This window comes from Rhinatrema bivittatum, chromosome 2, assembly GCF_901001135.1.
Source record: "Rhinatrema bivittatum chromosome 2, aRhiBiv1.1, whole genome shotgun sequence".
NCBI classification, from domain to species: domain Eukaryota; kingdom Metazoa; phylum Chordata; class Amphibia; order Gymnophiona; family Rhinatrematidae; genus Rhinatrema; species Rhinatrema bivittatum.
Window position 1 is genome coordinate 775928388 of NC_042616.1, and position 27297 is coordinate 775955684.

At 43.5% G+C, this 27297-nt stretch overlaps 1 protein-coding gene across 2 annotated transcripts in view; it reads left to right on the forward strand.

The window, feature by feature from the left end:
- EFR3A (EFR3 homolog A) overlaps positions 1 to 27297 on the forward strand; it is a 648826-nt gene that overhangs the window by 537395 nt on the left and 84134 nt on the right. For both annotated transcript variants that reach the window (XM_029592044.1, XM_029592042.1), the window contains 2 exons: positions 5433 to 5605; positions 26064 to 26139. In XM_029592044.1, the coding sequence (XP_029447904.1) occupies positions 5433 to 5605; positions 26064 to 26139 (249 nt within the window). The remainder of the gene's footprint in view (positions 1 to 5432; positions 5606 to 26063; positions 26140 to 27297) is intronic.

Sequence of the window (27297 nt, forward strand, 5' to 3'; positions counted from 1 at the left end):
ATCCATAAAGCTGCATATAGGGAGGACCCAACCACCGCAAGCTGCATATAGGGCCCAGGGCTGCCCCAGAATGGCCTTTCCAAAAACTTCTGGCATTCGCTTGAGCAAACTCACGTTGCCAGGCAGAATTCCTCCAGTCTGCCTCCATGCCTCCTGGATCTCGATGCGGGAAAAACCAACGCGGCGATAAAAGGAATAACGCAGCCGCCACCGCGCTCAGCACCGGAAGCGCAAAGGACTGCTGTGCGCAACAAAACTACTGCCTGCTTGCCAGAGCTGCACCCCATCCATCTGGCCAGAGCCACCGCCCATGCCGACCATGAAAGGGAAAGCCGGCAAAGCTCCCAGCACGGATCTGGCTCATGCTCACAGCTGGCGAGGAAAAAAGTGTCATTAAGAGTAGTAGCTCCCCCCATGCAAGCCTCAAAGAGACAGAAGCTGGAAAGAAAACGAGGATAGGACGACAGGGCAAGCAGCAGTGCTAGCAGAGGTGAGTACTCTCAAAACCACTGAAAGAAGAGGCTGGAGAGCAGGCCGACTCACCCTTAAATTCTGTTTGCTGGCCCAACCCCCCCAGCCTTCGCTCCCTCCCTTGCTCCAGAGGCAAGGCACTTCACTGGTTATGACCTCCCTGCCTCAACTGGGTGCGGGTTGGCTAAATATATATACCCCTTAGTCTAACTTCAGTAGAGGGCAAATCCATGGAAATGATACAAAAGAAAAATATAGTTTCTGGAAACAAGCATGTCATCCATCTCACATGTATCTGATGATATTGCTGATTGGACATTTCAAGAGCCATCCAGGAATTTCTGGAAAAGTATCTTGAAGATGTATCTCATTCACAGTAGAGATTAGTAATACATGTTGTTCCAATGACCAAAGCTGACAATAAGGAACATATTTCTTTATCAGAAACTGGAACCTTCATCATTAACATTTTTGTGAACATAATTAGCTTAAAATGTATCTTATAAATTATAGGTAACCAAAACAGGCCTTGTAGTATAAGAACATAAGAAAATGCCATACTGGGTCAGACCAAGGGTCCATCAAGCCCAGCATCCTGTTTCCAACAGTGGCCAATCCAGGCCATAAGAACCTGGCAAGTACCCCAAAACTAAGTCTATTCCATGTTACCATTGCTAATGGCAGTGGCTATTCTCTAAGTGAACTTAATAGCAGGTAATGGACTTCTCCTCCAAGAACTTATCCAATCCTTTTTTAAACACAGCTATACTAACTGCACTAACCACATCCTCTGGCAACAAATTCCAGAGTTTAATTGTGCGTTGAGTAAAAAAGAACTTTCTCTGATTAGTTTTAAATGTGCCCCATGCTAACTTCATAGAGTGCCCCCTAGTCTTTCTACTATCCGAAAGAGTAAATAACCGATTCTCATCTACCCGTTCTAGACCTCTCATGATTTTAAACATCTCTATCATATCCCCCCTCAGTCGTCTCTTCTCCAAGCTGAAAAGTCCTAACCTCTTTAGTCTTTCCTCATAGGGGAGTTGTTCCATTCCCCTTATCATTTTGGTAGCCCTTCTCTGTACCTTCTCCATCGCAATTATATCTTTTTTGAGATGCGGCGACCAGAATTGTACACAGTAATTGTACACAGTATGGACAAAATATGTTCTCTATTAAGACAATTAGTTATTAAGTGTGACACAGCATTCTGTAGCAACTTCATGGATAGTAGTATATATTTAGGAAGTCACATATAAATAGATATAAAGCATTACAATAATTTATCTCACCTTAGCTTGATGGTACCCTGTTATAAAGTCCATCAAGGTAGGATGAGAGAACATACCGGTAGTAGAAATTTCATCTTTGTGAGACTTTCCTCACTCCAAATGATGTCATCTCTTCACCAAGGTGTACTCTGCTGTTCGTATGTCTCACTCTACATGCGAAACTGGCCCCTAAACCAACACCTCACCTTGATCAATTAGATGGCCCTCCTATAGAAATATAAATACTTCACTACTATGGTATGAGGGCCTCTCTCTCTCTCTCTCTCTCTCTCCAAATAACCTCTGTTTGTAAGCTTCTGTTTCTAATAGACTCAATAGACCACATATACACACATAGCCCTCCCCCCCCCATTACACAGGTAGCCACAACCCTCTACACACCACATCTCACCTTCATACCCCTACACACACATCTCCTCACACATATAGCCCCTACTCACAACCTCCCAACACACAATGATCCATTGAGCCCTGCATTCTGTCTCTGACAATGCCACGGAACACTTTGTTGAAGATGGAGAGAAGGTACCAGACCTGGGCAGCAGCATATCTTAAAAAGGTTGGATTTCTGGAGCCTGTCTTCTATTTTCTGAAGCAGTCGCCAATCCTTGCAGGTTGGGCTTTTGGGTGCATGTGGCTGTCAGGACTTGCCAGGTAGAGGCTGGAACCGAAACTGGAGCAGGACCAGGAGCGCAACTAAAGATCAAAATTAGAGCCAAGGAACTGAATAGGAGACAGGAACCAGGAACATGCAGGAAAAAGACCAGGCAATAGCAGGATGACTGATCAAACTTTAGGAGGACTATTGGACCAGCAAAGATGTGCCAGTCTAGGGCTCCTTATAGCCAGCTCTAAATCTGGGACACATCTAATACTGGTCCAGTAGGGAGCTCTGGGGTGTGGGTTTCCTTAACGCCATTTTAGCTTCATAGTTTCAACAGGATTCTTGCTGAGCCAGAGTCCCTGTGGCTCTACTACCAGATCCCCTAGCCTTGAACACCTGGGCTGCAGGTTTGATCCCTGCTGCCCCTTAAAATAGTGCCTAATCCGGATCATCTGAAAGCATCTGGCAGATCCCAGATGTAATTGGTAGTGACTCCCATGCCTGCCTGAGTAATAAGTAATGGATCTTCTTTGTGCCATGCTTATGGTATGGCAAAAGAGAAAGTGGAGAAGGGTAGATGGCAAGGAGAAAGGGTAGATTTTGAAATGGAGACCTTACAAACATTCTGTAGTATTTGACTACCTCCCTTAAATTACCACAGTCTTACACATATATTCACAATCCCCTCCCCTATCACACACACTTTCCCCTACATACATTTCCCATGCATATCCCCAGATGTTCAATACCTTCAAACACCAACACCCCTTCACACACTATACTCACACCCTCATACACACCTCTGTCACACCACACACTTACATAAACAATGCACACACTTCCCCACTTACACACACATCCTCCCAACTCATGCACTATGTACACACCCCATATACCCACCTCTCAGACACATACATCTCAAAATCTTTTCAAAAGCAAACCCATGCACAAGCAACACACACCACCTCTCCCCTCACCTATGCATGCACGCAGACACATCTGAAAATTATCACTATTGTGTGTCTACGTGCCTGTTTTTGTCTGTGTATGTTGCCCACTCTTCCTTGCTAGTTTTTAAAGTTTAAATTTATACCAGAATTTTTGGAGATAACTGACATAATTAGGGTACTGCTTCAGTTTTTCTCAGATTCCAGAAAACAGCAAGGAAAACTATCTTTTAAAGCCAGGAAGCAGATGAAACAAAATGTAGTCATCTTAAATGCAGGGATGTTTTTATTGGGGGAACAATAGCTGTACGGGTTAAAACATAGACTGCCCAAAGAGCCCGACTCTGGCCGAGTTTCGGCCAAGATTAGGCCTGCATCAGGGCTACAAAAAACAATTATTATAATCAATATATTAAAACAGATACAGAATCATGTAAATTCCATACATTAGAAAACTGTTGGCATAGGAAACAATTTCTATAAAACCACAAATCAAACAACTAAATTGATTAAACATCAATGATTCTTAAAAAAAATTAACATATGAATCAAAATAGAAAATTAAAACTGATTAAACATAAAGAATATATTGATATTTTTAATAGAAACTAAATAACATAGATATGGACGCGTGTGTGTGTGTATATATATATATATATATATATATATATATATATATATATATATATTCATTCATTTTTATGGCGCAGAATAAATCTGAGGGAAAATAGATATGCAGGAAAATAGGAACCAATTGCATGCATGCATTGTAGAAATAATAAAACAGTGAATATCCTACGCATGATGCACCTGGTTTAATATATTGATTATAATTGTTTATTGTAGCCCCTGATACAGCCCTAATCTTGGGCGAAACTCGGCCAGAGCCCGGACTCTTTGGGCACTCTGTTTTATCCCATGCAACTATTTTTTCCCCAATAAAAACATCCCTGCAACTAAAATGACTGGTCTACATTTTGTTTCAGCTGCTTCCTGGTTCAGAAAAGGCCCACTAAAATAGTGCAAGGCCTGAAATATTAAATCTACAAAAAGAGGCTTAAGACACTCAAAATTGTTTGTTGCAGGAAAGAATGGGAAAAGAGTATATGACATAAATATTTCATATATTTCACAAACAACAAGAAAGTACAGGAAGGTGAATTTTTCTCTGTAATATGAAATTCAGGGACAAGAGTTCATGATCTGCAGGGAAGAAGGTACAGAGGAAATGTGATAAAATACTTCTTTATTGAGATGTTGGTAGACATCTGGAATAATCTACCAGCAGAAGTAGTAGCTACAAAAACGATGACATAATTTAAGCATGCTTTGGACAAGAATAGAAGACCATGGTGGGAATAAGATTAGAAGGATATATTATCTATACTCGAGCAGATTAAAGGGGAGAGAGAAAACAAGGCACAGATAAAGGAAGCGTAAGCTGGTAACGCTGTAGGCCACTGTAGTTGGGAAATAGGCTTCAGTTTATCAGAAACCAACCAAGTGAATGCCAGCAGGTTAGTGATGGTGGCCGCAGCAAAGCCACTAGGGCATTGGCAGTCAGATGTTAGGGCAACCACTTCATTAGTTTTGGTAGCCATTTAAGGGGCCTCATTTACTAAGTGTTTTTCTCATAGAAACAGAATGGGAGAAAAGCCTTAATTAGCTCTAAATTAGTATATAACTTGGTGGTTAGACATTGGAAATGTGAGGGCTAATGTATTGGAATAAGTTTGGGGACTTGTATGCTCATCTACCCAGGATGATAGGGAACCCAAGAGGAAGGCAACAAAAATTGACTTACATAAGGTGCAATGTCGTAAAAGTGGTCAAGCTTCTGCGGCTGCCAGATGAGAAATATCCTCACCAATGTAGACCAGTGAAACTGGGCAGTTTTGCTGAATGGTCTTTATTTGCTGCCATCTACTATCTTACTTTATTAATATGCCTAAAGACAAGAAAAAACAGAGTCTATACTATAGTAGTAATAGTCTTTACAAAATAGATATCCTAATTGTAAAATTTGAAATATAGTGTATATTTTGGAATGAGCTTTACCTTCATGTGAAAAGTATAGTATATATTCAGACATCTAATTTTTCTCTTAAATAAATGCAGGTAACCTCAGGATACAAAGCGAAGACCATTGCTGCGGCTCTTCCTTCACCTTTTCTAGACCCTTTATTATCTCTGTCACTCATGGAAGACTCTGAGCTAAGACAACTGGTTTTGGAAATATTGCACAATCTTATTGATCGCCATGATAACAGAGCAAAACTTAGAGGAATAAGGTGAGATTTTGTTTTACATTTTATTTTACAGTACAAAACCATGGTGCCGCATCTCAAAAAAGATATAGTTGCGATGGAGAAGGTACAGAGAAGGGCAACCAAAATGATAAAGGGGATGGAACAGCTCCCCTATGAGGAAAGGCTGAAGAGGTTAGGGCTGTTCAGCTTGGAGAAGAGGCAGCTGAGGGGGGATATGATAGAGGTCTTTAAGATCATGAGAGGTCTTGAACGAGTAGATGTGACTCGATTATTTACACCTTCGAATAATAGAAGGACTAGGGGGCATTCCATGAAGTTAGCAAGTAGCACATTTAAGACTAATCGGAGAAAATTCTTTTTCACTCAGCGCACAATAAAGCTCTGGAATTTGTTGCCAGAGGATGTGGCAGCTAGTGTAGCTGGGTTCAAAAAAGGTTTGGATAAGTTCTTGGAGGAGAAGTCCATTAACGGCTATTAATCAAGTTTACTTAGGGAATAGCCTCTGCTATTAATTGCATCAGTAGCATGGGATCTTCTTAGTGTTTGGGTAATTGCCAGGTTCTTGTGGCCTGGTTTGGTCTCTGTTGGAAACAGGATGCTGGGCTTGATGGACCCTTGGTCTGACCCAGCATGGCAATTTCTTATGTTCTTAATACAAAACGAAAAAGCAGATGGCTGAACACAGCCCTTCGCGTACATATCCCTCACAGAAACTTGAGGTCAAACAAAAGCACTCCTAACAATTCCCTCAGTCAAACAGCGAGACTAACCCAAGTGAGAGAAAGGGCGCTGTCATTACCAGGACCCATACTTTGGAACACCATGCCTCTAGAAATCAGATTACAAAGAGACATCAAAACCTTTAGAAAAAGTTTAAAAACATGGTTCTTTAAACAGGCTTATCACAAAGAGAATGAAGAGTAGAATCCAGGAAAGTACAGGGTGCGGACACTAGAACAACCACACACTTCTCCTTAATCAATATGTGTGTCTATATTTTTATTGTTTTCTCTCTCCACTAAAGGAAAAGATTCAGTTATTAAGCTATGCTTGTTTTCAGAATGGATATAGATTTGGACATGATTTATCACATTTACCAAATTATAATTATTATAAAACCATGTTACCGAACCTCTATGGCACCTATTTAATGGATATAATTTGATATAATTACTAATAATGTATGTACCCTTTTGTAAACCGTTGTGACGGTACCTACCTTAATGACGGTATAGAAAAGATTTTTAAATTACATTAAATTGTCTTAACGGAAACAGTTATGTTGCTTAACATTTAAATGGCAAAGTAGTGCACGTTCTTTGTTCAGTTTGTCCAAAAACAAATATATCCTGTGTATAAAGCTCTTTTCCCTATTCATCTTTTGTGAGATATGGTTCAGTAAACATGAAATAAAATACCTAAAGTACCGGAAGTGCCAACTCTTCCTCCTGAAATATAAATCAAATAAATAAATACATAAAATAGGTGTGTCAATACATTCTACTAACCTTTCTCACAGGACAAGCAAGGATATTAGTCCTCACATATGGGTGACATCATCAGGATGGAGCCCAATCACGGAAAACTTCTATCAAAGTTTCCAGAACTTTGACTGGCTCCTTCTGGGCATGCCCAGCATGGCACTAACCCTGCAGCCAGCAGGGGTCCCCCCGCGCAGCAGTAGCCTCGCGGTATAGGAGCTCTGAAGAGATTCCTGACAGGAATTTTCCTCACGGAGTTAACTAAACTTAAATTGCCCCACAGGGGTCCCTCCTCGAACTTTTCTCAGGCCGCGGTACTCCGGTAAGTTTTTTGACCGTCTTCAGTCGATTACCGTCAAGTTTGGCCCTTGCGGCCTACTGGCCATCGACCGTACCGCGGCTCGATTTTTTTCTATGGCCATGGCGTCGGGGTTTCATCTGTGCCCGGACTGTACTCACACCATTTCTATCACAGACCCTCATGGAGTCTGTGTAATGTGTTTAGGCCATGAGCATGATGTCCTGACTTGCACCAAATGTGCCCTCATGACACTAAAAGGTCGCAAAGCCAGAATGGAGAAGATGGGACTCCTCTTCCGTGCTCACACCCCGACGCCGTCCATCGCATCGACGTCATCGGAACCGGCACCGTCGAAGTCGCACCAGCATCGACAACCATCCGGTGACCGTCCGCCATTGATGTCTTCACGGCCATCGACTCCTGTTACTCCCCCTCAAGATCGAGGGGATCGTAGGGAGAAACATCGCCATCGGCATCGTAAGTCTCGGACCGTCGAGGGAGCGAAATCATCGACCGAGCCACCGTCCGAGCCACCATCAAAGAAGCCCCGTCCAGGAATGGCACCGACCATTCCTGTGACCGGGACATCGAGACCACCCTCACCCGATCGGGGTTTGGGAGTCGCGATTCCGCCTGTAAAGGTGGTCCCTCCGACTGTGCCTCCACCTCCCTCTTCCGTCACAGAGCCAGGGCTGCTTGCTCCAGGTCTCCGGGAAGAACTGGACCGGCTGGTCCAGGAGGCCATCAACAAGGCGATGCAAGGGCTCCAGGTTCCACCGGCAACGGCACGGACACCGGCACAAACAGTGGAACCGGTCACTGACCCGATTGCAACAGCGCTGGCACCGCTGCTATCCCGGATGGAGGCACTCACGACGGCCCTTCCACCGCTGATTCCCGGGTCTCCGATGGCGCCGGTACACTCCCCGTTGACAGCTTCATCGGGAGGAGAAACACCGTTCCGCATTCCTCCTTCGGGAGTATTGCCTCAGCCATCGATGCTACTTCATCCCTCGCCACTGATTCATTCATCGGGGGCGATACGCACATCGGCGCCTTCAATACCGGCACCGATGCCTTCCAGGCCGTCCACGGTGCCCCCGGCGATTCCTTCAATTTTCTCGGAGCCTCAGCCGGGGCCTTCGGGTATCCAACCCCCTTCTCATCCTATAGTTCAGTCTGCTGATCCTTATGACACCTGGGGTGATGATACTTCCACGGACACTGATGACCTACCTTCACCTCCCTCTCCTACTGAAAGTAGAAAGTGTTCTCCTCCAGAGGACCTTTCTTTCATTAATTTTGTGAAGGAAATGTCTGAGTTGGTCCCTTTTCAGCTTCAGACGGAGCAGGATGATAGGCACCAGATGATGGAGCTACTCCAATTCCTGGATGCCTCTAAAGTGATCACTTCTATTCCCATTCATCAAGTTCTTCTTGACCTCCTCAAAAAGAACTGGGAAAACCCTGGATCCATTGCCCCAGTCCATAGAAAAGCTGACACTACCTATTTAGTACAGTCAGCCCTCGGCTTTCAAAAATCTCAGCTCGACCACCACTCAGTTGTGGTAGAATCGGCTTAAAAGAAAGCAAAAAGGATGAAGCCTCACACATCTACCCCTCCTGTTAAGGAACACAAGTTCCTAGACAATATCCGTCGACAGGTGTTCCAAAGGGCCATGCTCATCTCCAGAATTGCTGCTTACCAGCTGTATATGACCCAATACAATAGGGTCATTTTCAAGCAGATACAGGACTTCTCTGAAACCCTACCTGAACAATTCCAAGAACAGCTTCAAATCCTTGTCAGCAAGGAGTTTGAGGCAGGAAAGCATGAGATAAGAACAGCTTACGATATCTTCGACACCTCTACTAGAGTGTCTGCAGCTGCCATTTTGGCAAGACGATGGGCCTGGCTCAAATCTTCTGACCTTCGCCCAGAAGTACAAGACAGGCTATCTGACCTACCATGTGTAGGAGACAATCTGTTCGGTGAACTGATCCAGCAAATAGTGGCTGAATTAAAGGACCATCATGAGACTCTTAAGCAGCTCTCATCGATACCTTCCGACTTCCCCTCAAGACAGCCCTTTAGGAAGGACTCTAAGAAGTCATTCTTCTGTCCAAGGAAGTACTATCCTCCACCAGCAAGGTCCCGAACTATGAGGCCTTTTCAAAAACCTCAGCCTCGCCAGGCCCGAAAGCAAAAGCCGCAAGTAGCTCCCCAGCCAGGGCCTGCTTCAGGTTTTTGACTTTCACTTGGAGAGCAGCAGCCTGATTCTTCTGCCAAGCATACCAGTGGGAGGTCGATTGTGCCACTTTCACGGCATGTGGCAATCAATCACAACCGATCAATGAGTGCTAGCAATCATTGCTCAGGGTTACCACCTAAACTTTCTTGCTCTTCCACCGGACTCACCACCTCTGCAAGCGTGGAGAGTATCCGACCACTCTGTCCTTCTGGAGCAGGAAGTTTCCCTTCTTCTCCAGCTAAGAGCAATAGAACCTGTCCCACTCTTGCAGCAAGGCCTAGGGTTCTATTCCTGGTACTTTTTGATCCCCAAAAAATCCGGGGGAGTTCGTCCAATTCTGGACCTACGTGCTCTCAACAAGTACCTCCAGCGGGAAAAGTTCAAAATGGTATCCTTGGGCTCGCTTCTACCTCTTCTGCAAAGAGGAGACTGGCTCTGCTCTCTGGACCTTCAGGACTCATACACACACATTGCGATAACTCCAGCTCATCGCAAGTATCTCAGGTTTTTAGTAGGCCCAAAGCACTATCAATACCGCGTGCTTCCGTTTGGCCTAGCATTGGCACCACGAGTCTTTACCAAATGTCTCATGGTTGTTGCAGCTTTTCTCAGTAAAGAAGGTGTTCACGTCTACCCCTATCTGGACGACTGGTTAATCAGGGCTCCAACCCAGCAAGCCGCTCTGTCGTCCCTCGATTTGACCCTACACACTCTTAATTTCTCTAGGATTTCTCGTCAATTACGAGAAATCCTACATAGTCCCATCTCAAACCTTGTCGTTCATTGGGGCAGACTTGGACACCTCGCAGGCAAAAGCCTTTCTACCTCAACAACGAGCGCTAACCCTCATGTCTCTCGCTCACCAGTTGCAGTCTCAGCATACAGCAACAACTCGCCAATTCTTCATCCTTCTAGGACACATGGCGTCCTCAGTCCATGCCATGAGGCTCATGCATTGGACTCTGAGGTCACAATGGATTCAAGCTGATCAGCCTCTGTCGACATCACCAACTCACTCCGTCTGTCTCTCGCCTGGTGGAAAGATCAGAACAATCTCCTCCATGGACTGCCCTTTCAAGTGCCAGATCCTCAACTCATTCTCACCACCGACGCTTCCAACCTTGGGTGGGGAGCCCACGTGGACAATCTACAGACACAAGGGTCTTGGTCTCCAGAGGAAGCCAAACATCAAATAAACTTCCTAGAACTTCGAGCAATGCGATATGCTCTCAGGGCTTTTCAGGAACGCCTATCAAATCACATCATCCTGATTCAGACGGACAACCAGGTGGCCATGTGGTACATCAACAAGCAGGGAGGCACAGGCTCCTTCCTTCTGTGTCAGGAAGCTGTGCAGATTGGGCGGAAGCGCTCTCCCATTCGATGTACCTCAGGGCCACCTACTTGCCGGGAGTGGACAATGTCTTGGCAGACAAACTGAGTCGTGTCTTTCAACCGCACGAGTGGTCTCTCAACACCTCGGTAGTGAACTTCATCTTCCAACAATGGGGTTATCCCCAGACAGACCTCTTTGCGTCCCCTCAGAGCCACAAAGTCGACAATTTCTGCTCCCTCATTCGGAGCGAGCGCTCTTCGCCCAGAGATGCATTCTCCCTCTCGTGGGCAACCGGTCTGCTCTATGCATTCCCTCCACTTTCTCTTCTCTCGAAGACTCTCGTGAAGTTACGTCAGGACAAGGGAACCATGATCCTGATAGCACCTCACTGGCCATGCCAAGTGTGGTTTCCAGTACTTCAGGATCTCTCCATCCGCAGGCACATTCCCTTGGGTACGGACCCGCATCTGATCACTCAAAACAACGGATGCCTACGCCATCCCAATCTTCAGGCCTTGTCTCTAACGGCATGGATGTTGAAAAGTTAATCCTTCAACCACTTAACCTTTCAGATTCGGTTTCTCATGTCCTAATTGCTTCACGGAAGCCTTCCACAAGAAAATCTTATTCCTATAAATGGAAAAGTTACACATCATGGTGCACCTCGCAGTCCCTTGATCCCTTTTCCTGTCCAATCCCAAGGTTTTTGTACTCTCTCTGGCATTTGTCGGAATCAGGTCTAAAGACCTCTTCCATCAGAATGCATGTCAGTGCGGTAGCTGCCTTCCATAAAGGTGTCGGGGATGTTCCTATATCACGCTTTTTAAAGGGCTTACTCCATATCAAGCCACTTTTACGTCTTCCGGCCCCTTCTTGGGACCTTAATCTGGTTCTCGGTCGGCTCATGAAACCACCATTCGAGCCTCTTCACTCCTGTGACCTAAAATATCCCACATGGAAAGTGATTTTCCTTTTGGCTATCACCTCAGCTCGCAGGGTTAGTGAGTCACAGGCCCTAGTTACCTATCCGCCTTACACTAAACTCCTGCAGGACCGGGCGGTGCTCCGCACTCACCCTAAGTTCTTACCTAAGGTAGTTTCGGAGTTTCACATTAATCAATCCATCATACTACCTACCTTCTTTCCCAGGCCCCATTCCAATCCAGGGGAACAGGCTCTGCATACCCTTGACTGTAAACGGGCTCTAGCATTCTACCTAGACCGTACAGTTGCCCACAGGAAGAGCACTCAGTTATTCGTCTCTTTCCATCCCAACAAGTTAGGGCAACCTGTGGGTAAGCAGACTCTCTCCTCCTGGTTGGCGGACTGCATATCTTTTTGCTATCAGCAAGCAGGCATTCCTTTTCAGGACCGTGTTAAAGCACACTCTGTAAGGGCCATGGCGACTTCAGTAGCACACCTACGATCGGTGTCGCTACCTGACATTTGCAGGGCTGCAACCTGGAGCTCTCTCCATACCTTCGCAGCCCACTATTGCTTGGACAAAGCCGGAAGACAAGATTCCATCTTCTGCCAGTCTGTCCTGCGTAACCTGTTTCCAATGTGAAGTACCAACACCCTTCCGCCTGCCCGGTGGGGTTCAGGATGCCCTCTACCAAATTCCACCCCAGTTGTTGTGCCTGTTGCACGCCGTTGGGTACATTTGGTGTATGTTCAGACATCCTTAGCTCGGTACTCACCCATATGTGAGGACTACCATCCTGCTTGTCCTGTGCGAAAGCAAGTGTTGCTTACCTGTATCAGGTGTTCTCACAGGACAGCAGGATGTTAGTCCTCACGAAACCCGCCCGCATCCCCGCGGTGTTGGGTTCGCAACGTTTTGTTGTTTTTTCGGCACTGCCTGTAGCTATCAAATAAGACTGAAGGGGGACCCCTGCTGGCTGCAGGGTTAGTGCCATGCTGGGCATGCCCAGTAGAGGCCAGTCAAATTTCTGGAAACTTTGATAGAAGTTTTCTGTGATTGGGCTCCATCCTGATGATGTCACCCATATGTGAGGACTAACATCCTGCTGTCCTGTGAGAACACCTGTTACAGGTAAGCAACACTTGCTTTCTTTGCTTGAATTTAGGCATAAATGAAAGTTTGTTTGTTAAAGAGAAGATTGCTCAGTATCCAGTTGCCTGCACATTGCTTTGATTTTCAAAGTGCTTTACACACACACACATCCCTGTTTTATTCACAGACATCATGCTTTGAAAATCAGCCAGGAGGAGGAGGAAGAGATGTGCAAGTAAAAGTATACACGAAACCCGATTTTGCACATGCTTGCAAGAGGCATACTGGGAGATAGAATTGGATGGAGAAAAAATGTACATATACAATTCAGATTTTCCAAACTATGTGCCTAAATGTATATGCAGAATGTTATCCCTGATCCAAACAGGGTGTAGCTTTCTGCACATACATGCATACCTAAACCACTTGCAAATTTTCAAAACAGATTTATGCCTTTACAAAGTACCTGCACACGTTAATCCTACATGAGCCATTTGTAAATTACGTTCTAGAAGAAGATCATTCTGAACATTTTTTGATTTTGCTGTGCAATCTAATAAGTTATTCTTCACAAATTGCACTGTTGCAGTTATAATAGATACTTATCCCAGGACAAGCAGGATGATAGTCCTCACATATGGGTGAAGTCACTGGACGGAACCCTAACACGGAAAACTTTCTGTCAAAGTTTCTAAAAAGCTTGGACTGGCTCACTGAGTGCACTGAGCATGCCCAGCATGCCATGATCCCTGTGTCCACAGGGGTCTCCCTTTAGTCTCTTTTTTTTCCGCGCTGCAGTTAGCATCACTTCAGGAGCTCTGTGAGAAATTTCTCACAACTTTTCCACACGGAAACACTTGAAGTTTTACTTCATAAATAATTTTTCCCTTCACGGGTCTCCCTTCACGTACATTTAATCGATCGGTGAGTACTGTGCCCGGTTTTTCGGTCGGTTCCTGTCACCTCACTAACGGTCTCCCCGGCTTTCCAACCAATTGCGGCCTCCCTCCTCCCTATGTTTTCATCCTCAGCCCCACAAAGCCTGCGAGTGTCCTTATGCGATCCTCCACCGGGTTATTGGGGCTAGAGGGATAGGGACAACCACGATTACCGTTGCCGCCAGGGCCGCTGTCGAGGCCATCGATGCTCTCATCCCATCCATGCCTCCATCGATTCCCTCAGTGCCTTCGTTGCAGTCGATGCCGCTATCGATGCCGTCGGTGCCTCTATCCATGTTGTCCTGCCTCCGTCAATGCACCCATCGATGCCGCCATCGATGACACTGATCCCTCCATGAATCCCATCGATGCCCACATCGATTCCGTCGATGCTGTCAGCGCCCGCGTCGACACAGACGTAGATTCCACCGATTCCATCGTTGCCACATTGATGCCTTCGACGATACCCTCGATGCCACCTTCAATGCTGCCATTGATACCATCAATACTACTGGAGCACCTAAACGCAATGCCCTCGACTAAACAAAATGCTCCATACTTCGGGTTCTTAACCAAAGCCCGAATCATCTTTGGGCACTAGACAGTGCCAGGAGCAGTGCAGGCATGCTGACAATCCGTCACCACTCGCCATCCAAGACAATGAGGGCATCCACCTCAGCGCTGGGGAAAGACCAGGCCGAGCACCGTGGCAATCATAGTCACTGGCATGGTGACCGTCCGCCACCGACGCAATCCAGGACATCGGTGCTATCTTACTCGGTGCTGGAGAATGATGGGCCGAGCTCCAAGGGATACCTATTCCGCACCAGTGTCAATGTACATTGAGCCAGTTGCGAAGTGGGCCTGGGGTCATGAGTCATGTGCTCCTCTGCACCCGAGGTGCCGAGGCATTCCCCACCGACACTGGTGCGGGGTTCTGAGCCACCACAAAATAATGTGGAAGCGCCAGACACGCCTAGCCTGTCTCCTCTGTAGCTGTGCTACCATACCAGATTATAGAGTAGAGCCGGATGTTTACATCCCTCAGGCTGTCCTAGATGCTTCCCGAAATCCATGGAACCATCGAGATTCACCAACTTGTCCTTCTGCGATCCACCCCGAAGGACGATAAGTAATCCCACTTCAGCAACAATCCCATCAAGACCTGATCACTAAATCAGGCCACATGGTTTCGGAAGTTTCTAGGTCATGTTATCTTCCAAGAATCGTATTAGTGTCACATATCACTATTGCCAGCTGTGTTTGACACAACGCCAAGAGAACCTCTCTATCAATAATTTAGATTTGCAGAGAGACATCCTCCCATTGTCAGCAATGGGACTCCGTACTCGATAATACTCTGACTTCTGATTCCTAATTAAGGCCCGAAGACCTAGATGCATTAGCTGATCTGCTAGACACAAAATCCAAAGAACACTGCCTCAGTTGCAAGCCCACCTCGAGACCTGGTGACAGCTCTTGACGTTTTCTTGCACAGCAGACAGATGCGGGGAAGACCTTTATCGCTCCCACTCCCGCGGGAGATAGCTGATATCCAGAATACATCAGCTCTGCCAGTTGGACACCTCCTGGTCTCTCAACTTGCCAGTTATCAGAGCGGCCACCCCACTTAGTACCAGGGTTCAGGGTACAGTCCCCCGGACGCTACAAAGCACGGGGGGTGGGGGAGTTTTTAATCTCACTATTCTTTCTTTCAACAGAAAGCAGATGCTCTCCGCCCATCCTGGACCTCAGAAATGTCAACTTTCTTCAAAAGGGACAGGTAAAATGGTGTCTCTCGTCACCATACTTCCCTTACCGGAGTAAGTGGGTTGCCTCTCTCCTCTAGTCTTTCTATGTGCTTCATAGTGAGTCAACAATAATACAATCCCAAGTTCTGCCGGTTGCACTAGCTTCGACAACTTGGGTATTTCACCAAAATCAATAGCAGTGACTACTGTTTCTCTACGGAATAAAATATCATTCATGATTTTCCTTGGATGGACAACTGCCTAACAGTAGTCAATCCAAGCAAGGAGCTCTATCTTCTCCATGATTCATTATAAATCTACTCCCTGGGATTGCTGTTCAACTACCATAAATCCCATATGGAATAGTTCTGGACACTACAGTCGCAACAAACGTCCTGTCCAACAACCGCGCAGGCATTCTGACAAATTCCTACACATCTCTGCGTGCATGCAACATAACCTCAGCCCCTCAATTTTTTCATTGATGGGCCACGGATTTTTTCACTATCCACTTTACTCAAAAGTCCAGATTAGCTATGAGTAATATTCAGTGGAATTTTCAGTTATCAGTGGATCTAAGCTGTTCAACCACTTTCGTCCCTGATCCATATTACCGATCTAGAACCAAATCCTCAGCTGGTCCTGCTCACGGTCGCATTGACTTAGGGTTGAAGAGTTCGAATCCACATCTTCCCAACCAAATATGTATCTATTCCGCTCCAGTCAGAGTTTCACATCAACCTCCTGGAGCTTTGAACCATGAGTTTATGCCTTTTATGCCTTAAATACTACCTCTGCAACAAATCTTTGTGTGCATACAGACAGACAGCATAGTGGCAATGTGGTATTCCAACACACAAGCATAACCTCTTAGCTGCTTGGTTAGGAAGCTGCGCAGCTCTAGCCTTTGGCCCTTGCACACCCCATGTATCCCTGGGCCACTTATCTAACAGACTTACTGAACACACTAGCAGACCTTATTTATTTATTTATTGAATTTTATATACAGTCGTACGGTTTCGCCATCACAACGGTTTACAAAAGGATCGAATTATACAATCATACATTAGATAACATGGCTTTTTTAGTCATTCTGGTATATACTCTTTCATATGGACATTCTGGTATGGTCTGGTCTATCCTGGTATAGGCAGAGAGTCATTAGGCGTTTTAAGTAGGCTTTTGTAAACATCCAAGTTTTTAACTCTTTTTTGAAGGTTTTTAAGTTTTGCTGTGTTCTCAGTTCCGTTGGGAGTGAGTTCCAAAGTTCAGGGTTTCCTAGGGATATGGCTCTCTTCCGAGTTGTGGTGAGTTTGTGACGGGTTGGTGTGATTTTTAGGAGGCCTTTATTCGCTGAATGAAGATTTCTATTTGGTGAGTGGAGTTTTATGGATGCGCTGAGCCAGTATGTTTGTTTTTCATATATCATTTTGTGAATTATGGATAGTATTTTGTAGTCAATTCTGTATTTTATTGGAAGCCAGTGTAGTGAAATGAGGGTTGGAGTGATATGATCAAATTTTCTTGTTCCTGGTGGCTGTATTTTGTAAGATTTAGAGAGGTCGGATGGTGGTAATAGGTAAGTTGAACAGCAGAGAGTTGCAGTAATCTAAGTTGGAGAAGATGAGTAGTTGGAGTACTGTTCTGAAATCATTGGTTGACGGGAATGGTTTTAGGTGTCGTAGTGTTAGGAGTTTGTGATATCCGTCTGATTTTTGCGGAGATGTGGTTCTTGAAGGATAGTTCCTTGTCAATTATGACTCCCAAGGTTGCATGCATGGGTGACTGGGGTGATTGCTATGTTATAATTCATTATGTTGAGAGGTAGCATGTGCGTAGGATTGTTTTTTCTATCCAGTATGATTATTTCGGTCTTATCAATGTTTATTTATTTATTTATTTTAAAGTGTTTACATACCGCTTTATAAAAAATAAATTTTTGTCAAAACGGTTTACATTAATTAAAATAAACATTTTTAAAAAGATCAATCAAGTTAAATTAAATTAAAATATACATAAAATTAATTAATAGCTAGAAAAAGTTCTGGCTTGAAAATAAATCAAATTAATAACTCAAAATAAATAAAGGATTTGTTGCCATGGGACTTACTATTGCAGGGAAATGGGAGGAAGGGGAGGGAGGGGCATGAGAAGAAAATTGATGACGTAACTAATCGAAAAGGAATAAAAAAGTGGTGGAGGGAATGGAGGGGGAGAGAGTGGAATGAGTAAGGTGAGTGAGGCAATAGAATGAGATGAGTATTATGTTTGATCTTGAGTAAGTGTTTGAAATGCGAGTTGGAACAAATGGGTTTTGAGTGATTTTTTGAAATGAGAAGGATTTGTTATTGACCGGAGAGGGTTTGGAAGTGAATTCCATAGGATAGGACCGGCTACCGAGAAAGCTCTCTTTCTGGTAACATCTAGTCTGGCTTGTTTGGGTGAGGGAATATCTAGGAGATTTTGAGTAAGTGATCTTAAATGTCGTGTAGGTTTGTAGATCCGTAATAATGAACAGAGCCAAGTGGAAGTTGGATTGTGAATTAAACCATGGATAATGGAAAGAATTTTGTATTTTATCCTAAACTTTATGGGGAGCCAGTGTAATGAATGGAGAATTGGAGTGATATGGTAGTGTAAAGGAGTCCTAGTTAGTATTCGGGCTGCACTATTTTGGATTAGTTGAAGAGGGTATAGTGAGGAATCTGGAAGTCCTAGATAAAAGAGTATTGCAATAATTGAGTCCGGAAAAGACTAGGGATTGAAGAATAGTTCTGTAATCACGGTAGAAAAGTAATGGTCGAAGATGTTTTAAAAGCCGTAGTTTGTAAAATGATTTTTTAGTGAGGGAGGAGATATGTTGTTTCATGGAAAGAACGGAATTTATGATTATTCCTAGGTTTGTGGCTTGACGTGTTATGGGTATAGTGGTGTTGTTTATAGACAGATGTGGTGGTGGACCTATTGAAGAATCTGAGATAGAGGATAAATGTATAATTTCAGTTTTTGAAGAGTTTAATTTTAGCCGGTTATGGGAAAGCCAGGAGTTTATAGTGGATAAGTAGAGAGAGACCAAGGATAGTGTTGCTGACCAAGATGTTTTATATGGGACGTAGAACTGGATATCGTCTGCGTAGATTTTGAATTGTAGATTGAGAGAAGATAGAATATTACATAACGGAAGGAGGTATATATTAAACAGAATGGCGGATAATGATGAACCTTGAGGGACGCCGGAATTAATGTTTAGGATGAGTCTCATATTATTTAGTAATTGCTTTATTTTTATGAAGTGGTTGGCTGTTTTTTTTGTAGGTTTCTTCCAGAGAGTTTTGTATTGGGATAAGTATTTGGATGTCATCAGCGTATATGAAGTGGTTCAGTTTAAGGTTTGAGAGGCAAATCGGTAGAAGATAAATGTTGAAAAGTGTTGCAGATAGTGTGGATCCTTGGGGAACTCCTGTGTCAAGGTTTATTTTCTTTGATAGGGTGTCGTTGATTGATACTTGATATGTCCGTTGTGAGAGATATGATGAGAACCATTGCAGTGTATTTTCCTTTAATCCAATTTCGGCGAGGCGGTCAATCAGTATTGAATGGTTAACTGTGTCGAAGGCTGCTGATAAGTCTAGTAGAATTAGGAAATAGCTGTGTCCATTATCAAAACCCTTGAGGACGGTGTTATTTAGTGATAGGAGAAATGATTCGGTGTTTAGTTCTTTCCTGAAGCCGAATTGCGTGGGATGTAGGATGTTGTTCATTTCTAGGTGGTCACTGAGCTGTGAGTGGACGATTTTTTCAATGATTTTGGCAGTGAATGCTAGATTTGATATTGGACGGTAGTTTAGTGGGTTTTCAGGATCAAGATTGGTCTTTTTTAAGATGGGTTTGATTATTGCTGATTGTAGGCAGTCTGGGTAGCTTCCTTCTGTGAGAGATAGGTTCACGATGTCTGCTAAAGTTTTGGTAATTGATGGTTCAATTGCTTTGATCGTCTGTATGGGTATGCTGTCAATGAGGTGCTTGGCTGGGTTCATTTTTTTATGATGTTTTGGACTTCCAGTGATGAAGTTGGGTCAAAGTTGGGCCAACTTGATGTTTGATTGATTAGTATTTTTGGGTCTTGTGTGTTGTTGAGGTTGTTGTTAATGAGGTTTTTTATTTTATCATTAAAGAAGTCTGCAAGGGCATTGCTTGATAGTTTGGAGTTTTCTGTTCATTGGAGGATTTGGTTAGGCTATGTAGGATATTGAATAACATTCTTGGGTTATGTTGGAAATCGTTTATTTTTTTTGTGTAGAAATCTTTTTTTGCATTATAGATAATTTTTTGTAGTGTGCTAATTGTGCTCTGTATGCATTCAGTTGTGTAGATGTTTTGTTGATCCTCCAGGTTTTTTCTTTTTTTCTGAGTTCGCGTTTGGCTGATCTGATGTTTTCATTGTACCACTGGTCCTGGTGCTTTGGGTTTCTTATAGTTGTCTTTATTGTGGGGTTTATCTTATCCGCTATTTTTAGTAATGTTGAGCCAAGATGAGGTGGCATTTTCTGCATTAGATAGGTCTATGTTTATTAGTTCTGTTTGTAGATTTTCTTGAAGAGTCTCTATGTTGAACGGTGGTCTGTAGGAGAAAGACTTAGGTGGGTTTTTTCCTGATGTAGATATACAGTTGGAAGACAGGCTGGTGTGTATTAGCGAGTGGTCTGACCATGGTATATTAGTGGTATTTGTGTTGTAGTGGGTCCATATGTCAGTGGTGATGAAAACGAGGTCTAGGGTGTGCCCTGCTTTGTGCTTTGGACCTTTGATGATTTGGTTAAGACCAAGTGTTGATAGAGCATCTATTATCATTTTGCAAGTAGGGGAGTAGGGAATTGTGTCAGCGTGTATGTTAAAGTCTCCTAAGATGATGCTGGGTTTATTGATAGTAAGCTTGGATAAGAAGAATTCTATTACTGGAGAACAATTCCAATCCAGAGAATTGGGGGAGCAGTATACAAGGCATATCTGTAGTTGTGGTGAGTCGAATAATGCAATTTCCAATGGAAGGTTGATGTTGGTTTGGAGTAGTTTTATCTGTAGGTTGTTTTTTTTGTAATTAGCATTAGACCTCCTCCTTTCTTTTTTGGTCAGGGGATTCCGAATGTTCTGTAGTTGGGGTTATTTACTTGGTTGATTAAGACTGTGTCGGTGTTTTTTATCCATGTTTCCGTTATGGCTATGAAATCTGGTTTATGATCGTCAAGTAGGTTGGATATGATTGGTATTTTCTTTACAATGGATTGTGCATTGAATAAAATGAATGATAGTGCTATGTAGCTGCTGTAGGTCTTGGTGTTGATTCGGGTGGTGTTATCTTGTTGGTACTTGAAGTTTTTCTTTTGTTCCTTTTTTTGTGTTTTGTTTTTGTTTTTCGGTAGTTTTTTTCTTGATTCCTTTTGTTGATCATCATTGCTTTGATTCTTTCTGAGAAGCTCGAGTTTGAAATTTTTTGCTGATTGTGTGCTTGCCATTTCTTTTTGCAGTTTGAAATTTTATTTGTTACCTGTTCTTGGGAAGTTGCAACAAGGCCGTAATGAGGTGCACGAAGGGTGTACCAAGGGGCCTGCCCCTTTGGTCGCGCTCCTTTGTGCGCATGACGCCGCAGCGGAGAGCCCTCATTTAAAGGGCTCTCCGGTCGCCTGATGGTGACATCTGTGCACTGTCGGGTCGCAGGTCTCCTTGCGCGATGAGAGGTTTTTGTGCAAGGGGGCTCCTGCCCCGAAAATTGCTGCGAGGCTCCTTCCTTGACTTCCAAATGGGCCCCGGGATTTTCTCCATAGATGTTTCCATCCTCTCGAATGGTCTCTGACTACATGTGTAATGAGCAAACTCTTCTAGCGCTGAGGTCAACCAACCTTGCCCTCTGCATCCGAAACATACTCTAAGATGGACAGATTCTACTCCCTACACATGTCTCGGAATGTGTTCCCATGGATGCCTTTGCTCGTTCTGCAACAAAGGCCTCTTATATCTGTCTCTTTCAACGTCTCTCATAGCCAGGATTCTCATTATGCTGCACCAGGACGGGGTTCACTGTTTCTCAGACCCACGTCCTGACCGCAACAAGTATGTTTTCCCATACTTCTCAATCTCTCACACCAGTAACCAATTCGTCTTCCCACAGGTCAGTCTCATATCATGGTCTCACTGATGTTCTCTGGTACTGGTAGCATCACAACATAAATCTTACCATTCGAAATGGCATGATTTACCACATTTATTTTATTTTATTTATTTATAGATTCTTTTATACCGCGGTACATATAGACATACATCACCTCGGTTTACAGTGAAACAAATTAGCAACAGGCTTTACATGTAACAGTTTAAAAAAAAAAACAGTAAAACATTTAACAGCAACAGGCTTTACAGAAACAAGGGTTTTAAAGATAATATGCGCACATGGCGCATACAAAAGTGTATTAGCCCTTTTTTCTACACCACTCCTTTTCTCTTACTTCCTCGGATTCTGCTCCCCAGACATCCTCCGTTGGTACACCTCGGTTCCAAATTGGCATACCACTTGGGAGTGGGAATGCCTGATTAACGGTTCAACCCCTTCTGAGTCAGCTTACCATGGGTTATTCACTGATTAAGCCGCCTCTATGTTCACTGGTTACGGAATGGGGCCTACATTTAGTACTTACAAGACTCATACGTTCCCCGTTCGAGCCTTTACATTCCTATCGCTTAACAGTCTGGCATAGGAACTTCTTTCACTCGTAGTCATCATGTCTGCCAACAGGGTCAGTGAGTTACACACCTTGTTGCATACTCACCCAACCCTGAGTTCCACCATGACAGACTGGTCCTATATACTCACTCTCATATTCTTCTTACTCAGAATATATTCTGCCAGGGGACAAAATGGCGCCGACAAGAGAGGACGCGTTTAGTTGAGCTCCTGACTAGTCTTTGTTTTTTCATTGCAAAAAAACTTAGATGCCTCATACTAAAAGAAAGGGGAGGTTAAAGGAGGGAACCTCGACCCCACTTAAACCTACCCCAGTGCAAACGAAGATTCGGGAGTTCTTCTCCGCAGCAGATGAGTCGCCAGGAGGGTCGGCTGTAGCACGAGAGGGGGAGCAAACCTCTGTGCTTTACGACGAAACATCTTTAAGTCTTGGAGCACCGGAGACTCCTTCCCCACCAGCCCATGTCAGAATGCACGAGCCGGTGGAACCCCCAGTGCCGATGTTGCACAGTGTGGAGGAAGCAATCAAGGTGGGCTTCGTTGCAGGCGCGACAGGGCAAACCCAAGGTGATGGGTCCTTAATCGCCTTGAGGGAGATGAACATCGGGATAATGAGCGGTGTGGGCAGTTCCCTGCCGGCAGTGACCGCTCGTGAAAGGAGCCAAACGGAGCAGAGAGTCCTGGAAAGTACTTCGCAGAGTATATCGGTAAAATTACCTGATTCAAAACTTTTAAAAACGCCTGAAAAAGTAACTCTAGAAGCCTTATGGAATGGATTATCTACTTTAGAAAATGCAATTATTACCTTGACTGCAGCCATAATGGTCTCTCAAGAACAATTTAATTTGGTAAATCCGGTAGTCCTTGCAAATACTACCAAAATTCAGGAAATGGATACTCAAATACATCAAATTAAAGAAATACAAACGGGCTTGATTCAGGGGGATTCTAGATTGGAAAAGAGAGTGGAAAACCTGGAAAATAATCTCAGATATAACAATCTGAGAATAATTAATTTTCCTAAATGCAAATTGATATCCCCCAAGGAACAGCTTAAAAATATTTCCAGGAGATATTAAACTTTTCCAGTGGTGAACTGCCTACGATTCAGCATGCTTATTTCTTATCCGGGCCAGAATGGAGAAGTGGAGGAGAGATGAGGTTATTGAAAATCAGAGGGAGAATCCAGAATTATTATCCCCACTTGAAAATCTGACTGGATTTCTTGAGACTACCCAAGAGGAGCAAATTGAAAAGAGAGGTGTCCTGCTGGTTAAATTTTTGATATCCGCTGAAAGAGATATGGTGTTAAAGAGTTTCTTTCATAATAGAGTTAAGCTTTACTTAGGGGGAAAAATTTGGATCTACCCGGACATTGTTAGAAGAACGCAACTGCATAGGAAAAAATTTCTCTCTTTATGTACTAGAGCTCGCCAATTAGGAGCTAAAATAATGATAAAGTATCCATGTAAATGTATTCTAAATATGGGTAATGATAGGTTTGTATTTACTGAGCCTGATCAACTTTTATTTTTCCTGAATTCAAGAACTCAAAATCATGATGAAACTGAAACATAGAAACATAGAAATGACGGCAGAAGAAGACCGAATGGCCCATCCAGTCTGCCCAGCAAGCCTCACACATTTTTTCTCTCATTCTTATCTGTTTCTCTTAGCTCCTTGTTCTATTCCCCTTCCACCCCCACCATTAATGTAGAGAGCAGTGATGGAGCTGCATCCAAGTGAAATATCTAGCTTGATTAGTTAGGGGTAGTAGGGGCAGTAACCGCTGCGATAAGCAAGTTACACCCATGCTTATTTGTTTTACCTAGACTATGTTGTACAGCCCTTGTTGGTTTTTTTTTCTTCTCCCCTGCCGTTGAAGCAGAGAGCCATGCTGGATATGCATTGAAAGTGAAGTATCAGGCACATTTGGTTTGGGGTAGTAACCGCCGTAACAAGCCAGCTACTCCTCGCTTTGTGATTGCGAATCCTTTTTTTCTTCACCCCTGTCGTTGAAGCTATGCAGGATATGCGTGAAGCATCAGTTTTTTGTTTTTGTTTTGTTTTTTTTCCCTGCTGTTGAAGCAGAGAGCTATGCTGGAAATGCGTGATGTATCAGTCTTTCTCCCATGCCGATGAAGCAGAGAACCATGCTGGATATGCATGGAAAGTGAAGTATCAGGCACATTTGGTTTGGGGTAGTAACTGCTCCGGTTATTAACACTGGCGTAGTTTAAATATCTTGCTACTCTCTTTTTCTTGTTAATATTTAAGAGTATAGAGAATACCTCCTAACTTTAAGTTTTGTTCCCCCAATTGCATAGTAAATAGGCAAGGAAATCTGAGAATTGTTATTGCTCTTAATGAAGTATGAATAATTTGGTGAATTGTGGTTTGCATATATAATAGTTTGATTTATTGTGGTTTGGGAAAATTTGTAAGTCCTGCCTAATTCAAGGTGTGTAATAATGCTTTGTTTAATTCAAAAATTAATAAAGAGTACATTTTAAAAAAAGAATATATTCTGCCCACTTTTTCCCAATGCCTCTCTCTCACCAGGGCGAGAGGGTTTTCCACTCCTTGCACTGTAAGAGTGCACTTGCATTCTATCTAGACCGCACTACACTCCATAGGAATTACACCTAACTTTTTCCTTCTTTGACAAAAGACAAGCTGCGAGTTCAAGTGGACAAACACACTCTCTACAACTGACTGGTAGACTGTATCAAATTCTTCTATGACACACCAGGCTTTCCTCTCTAGGGGTGAGTGCAGGCACATTCTATAACGGCCATGACCACATCAGTACCTCACTATCGTTTAGTACCAATTGCCGATATCTGCTAGGCTGCGACATGGAGCCCTCTTCACACATTCGCAGCCTCCTACTACGTCTGTCAAGACTCTGCCTTTGGCCAACCTGTCTTGAAAAGCTTTCTTCCACTATAATCCCCAACTCTTTCCACAACCACCTGCTGTGATGTCAGGCTGCCTCATCATTGCCAATGGCACCCCAATTATTGTGCCTCCGCACGAGTTGTCTGCTATTGGCCTGTTGTAATATGAGTCAGCTTGTAGCTTGCTAATCACCTATATGTGAGGATTATCATCCTGCTTGTCCTGGGATAAAGCAAAATTCCTTACTTGTAATAGGTGTTATCCCAGGACAGCAGGATGTAGTCCTCACGAAACCCACCCACCACCTTGCGGAGTTGGGTCTGCAAACATTTCTTATTTTGTTTTATTTTTCGCTTGCACTTTTTGCTACAAATGAGACTGAAGGGATACCCCTGTGAACACAGGTATCATGGCATGCTGGGCATGCTCAGTGCACTCAGTGTGCCAGTCAAAGCTTTCTAGAAACTTTGACAGAAAGTTTTCCATGTTAGGGCTCCATCCACTGACGTCACCCATATGTGAGGACTACATCCCGCTGTCCTGGGATAGCACCTATTACAGGTAAGCAATTTTTCTTTCAATTCCTTCGTTTTGAATTATAAACCAAATGTCATCATTAAACATTATTACAAGTAAAATAGAAATTTATTTAAGAATATTTTTGAGTAGCTAAGGCAGGAATGTCAAGATCTACTTTACTATGTGGTCATAGTAATTGTGACCAAAAGGTATTTAATTTGAGATCTGTTGTCAATTGTCATTGTAGAATTATACCTGAAGTATCTGACTTAAAGATAAAACGAGAAAAAATATCAAAGCAAGATGTCAGTTTCATGAAAAAGGTAAGAGAAAATTCTTGTGGATTTTAGGTTCATAGTTTATGTTTGTAAAGCTTTCTGGCAATGTCCCTGCTGTCTGTTCTGATAAAATCAGTGGAGCTGCAATAGTCATGGAACCACTGTAGATTGCCAGTGCTAGAACTTGGCACCATATGCTTTCTTGTTCATCCAAACTTAACACATTATATAGTATATTTGATAAAGCTTTAGCATTACCAACCTTGTACTCCTTGCACTGGCTGCCAGTCCAGTGGAGAATAGTATATAAAATATTATCCACGATACATAATTTATTTATTTGTTTGTTTTTATATACCGATATTCACCCGAGAGTATCATATCAGTTTACATGAAATTTAGAGAGATATTGTGATTTCAGGTCATACTATCTTTACATTGAGGCATTATAAAACTACAGCGAAGTATACAATGAAGTATAGTTCTGTGAAGGATAGGATTTAAGATTGTAATAAATATTGTAAAGGATAGGATTATAACATTGTGATACAACGGCTTATTTCCATGACACTATAATAGCTTGACAATTGGTTTAATTATTAAGAGTACTCATTGTAGGATGTGTGGGGTTGGAGATCTGTTTGGTATCGGTGGTTGGGGATGTCGTGAAGTTGGCTGGGTAGGCTTTTTGGAATAGCCATGTTTTTAGTGATTTCTTGAATATTTGAGATGAGGGTTCCATTCTGAGATTTGCTAGTAGTTTGTTCCATAGTGTGGGTCCTGCTATTGAAATTGCTCATTGACATGTTGAGGTGCGTTGTGCCTGTTTATTGGAGGGAATGGAAAGTAAATCAGAGTTGTTGGATCGTAGGTTTCTTTGGGAGGAGTATGATGAAGGGTGTCCTTTAGCCAGTCTGTTTTTTTTTTATGTAAAGGGATTTGTGCATTAGGGAAAGGGCTTTGTATTGAATTCTGTGGGTTATGGGGAGCCAGTGGAGGTCTTTTAGTAGGGGGGTATTGTGTGTGGAGCACTTGCTGTTTGTGAGGGATCTGGCTGCCGCATTTTGGAGTAGTTGGAGTGGCTTGAGGGTGGAGGTTGGGAGCCCAAGGAGGATGGAATTACAGTAGTCAAGTTTGGAAAAAATGAAGGCTTGGAGTACAGAACGATAATCTTGACTGAGTAGTAGGGGTTTGATTTTTTTT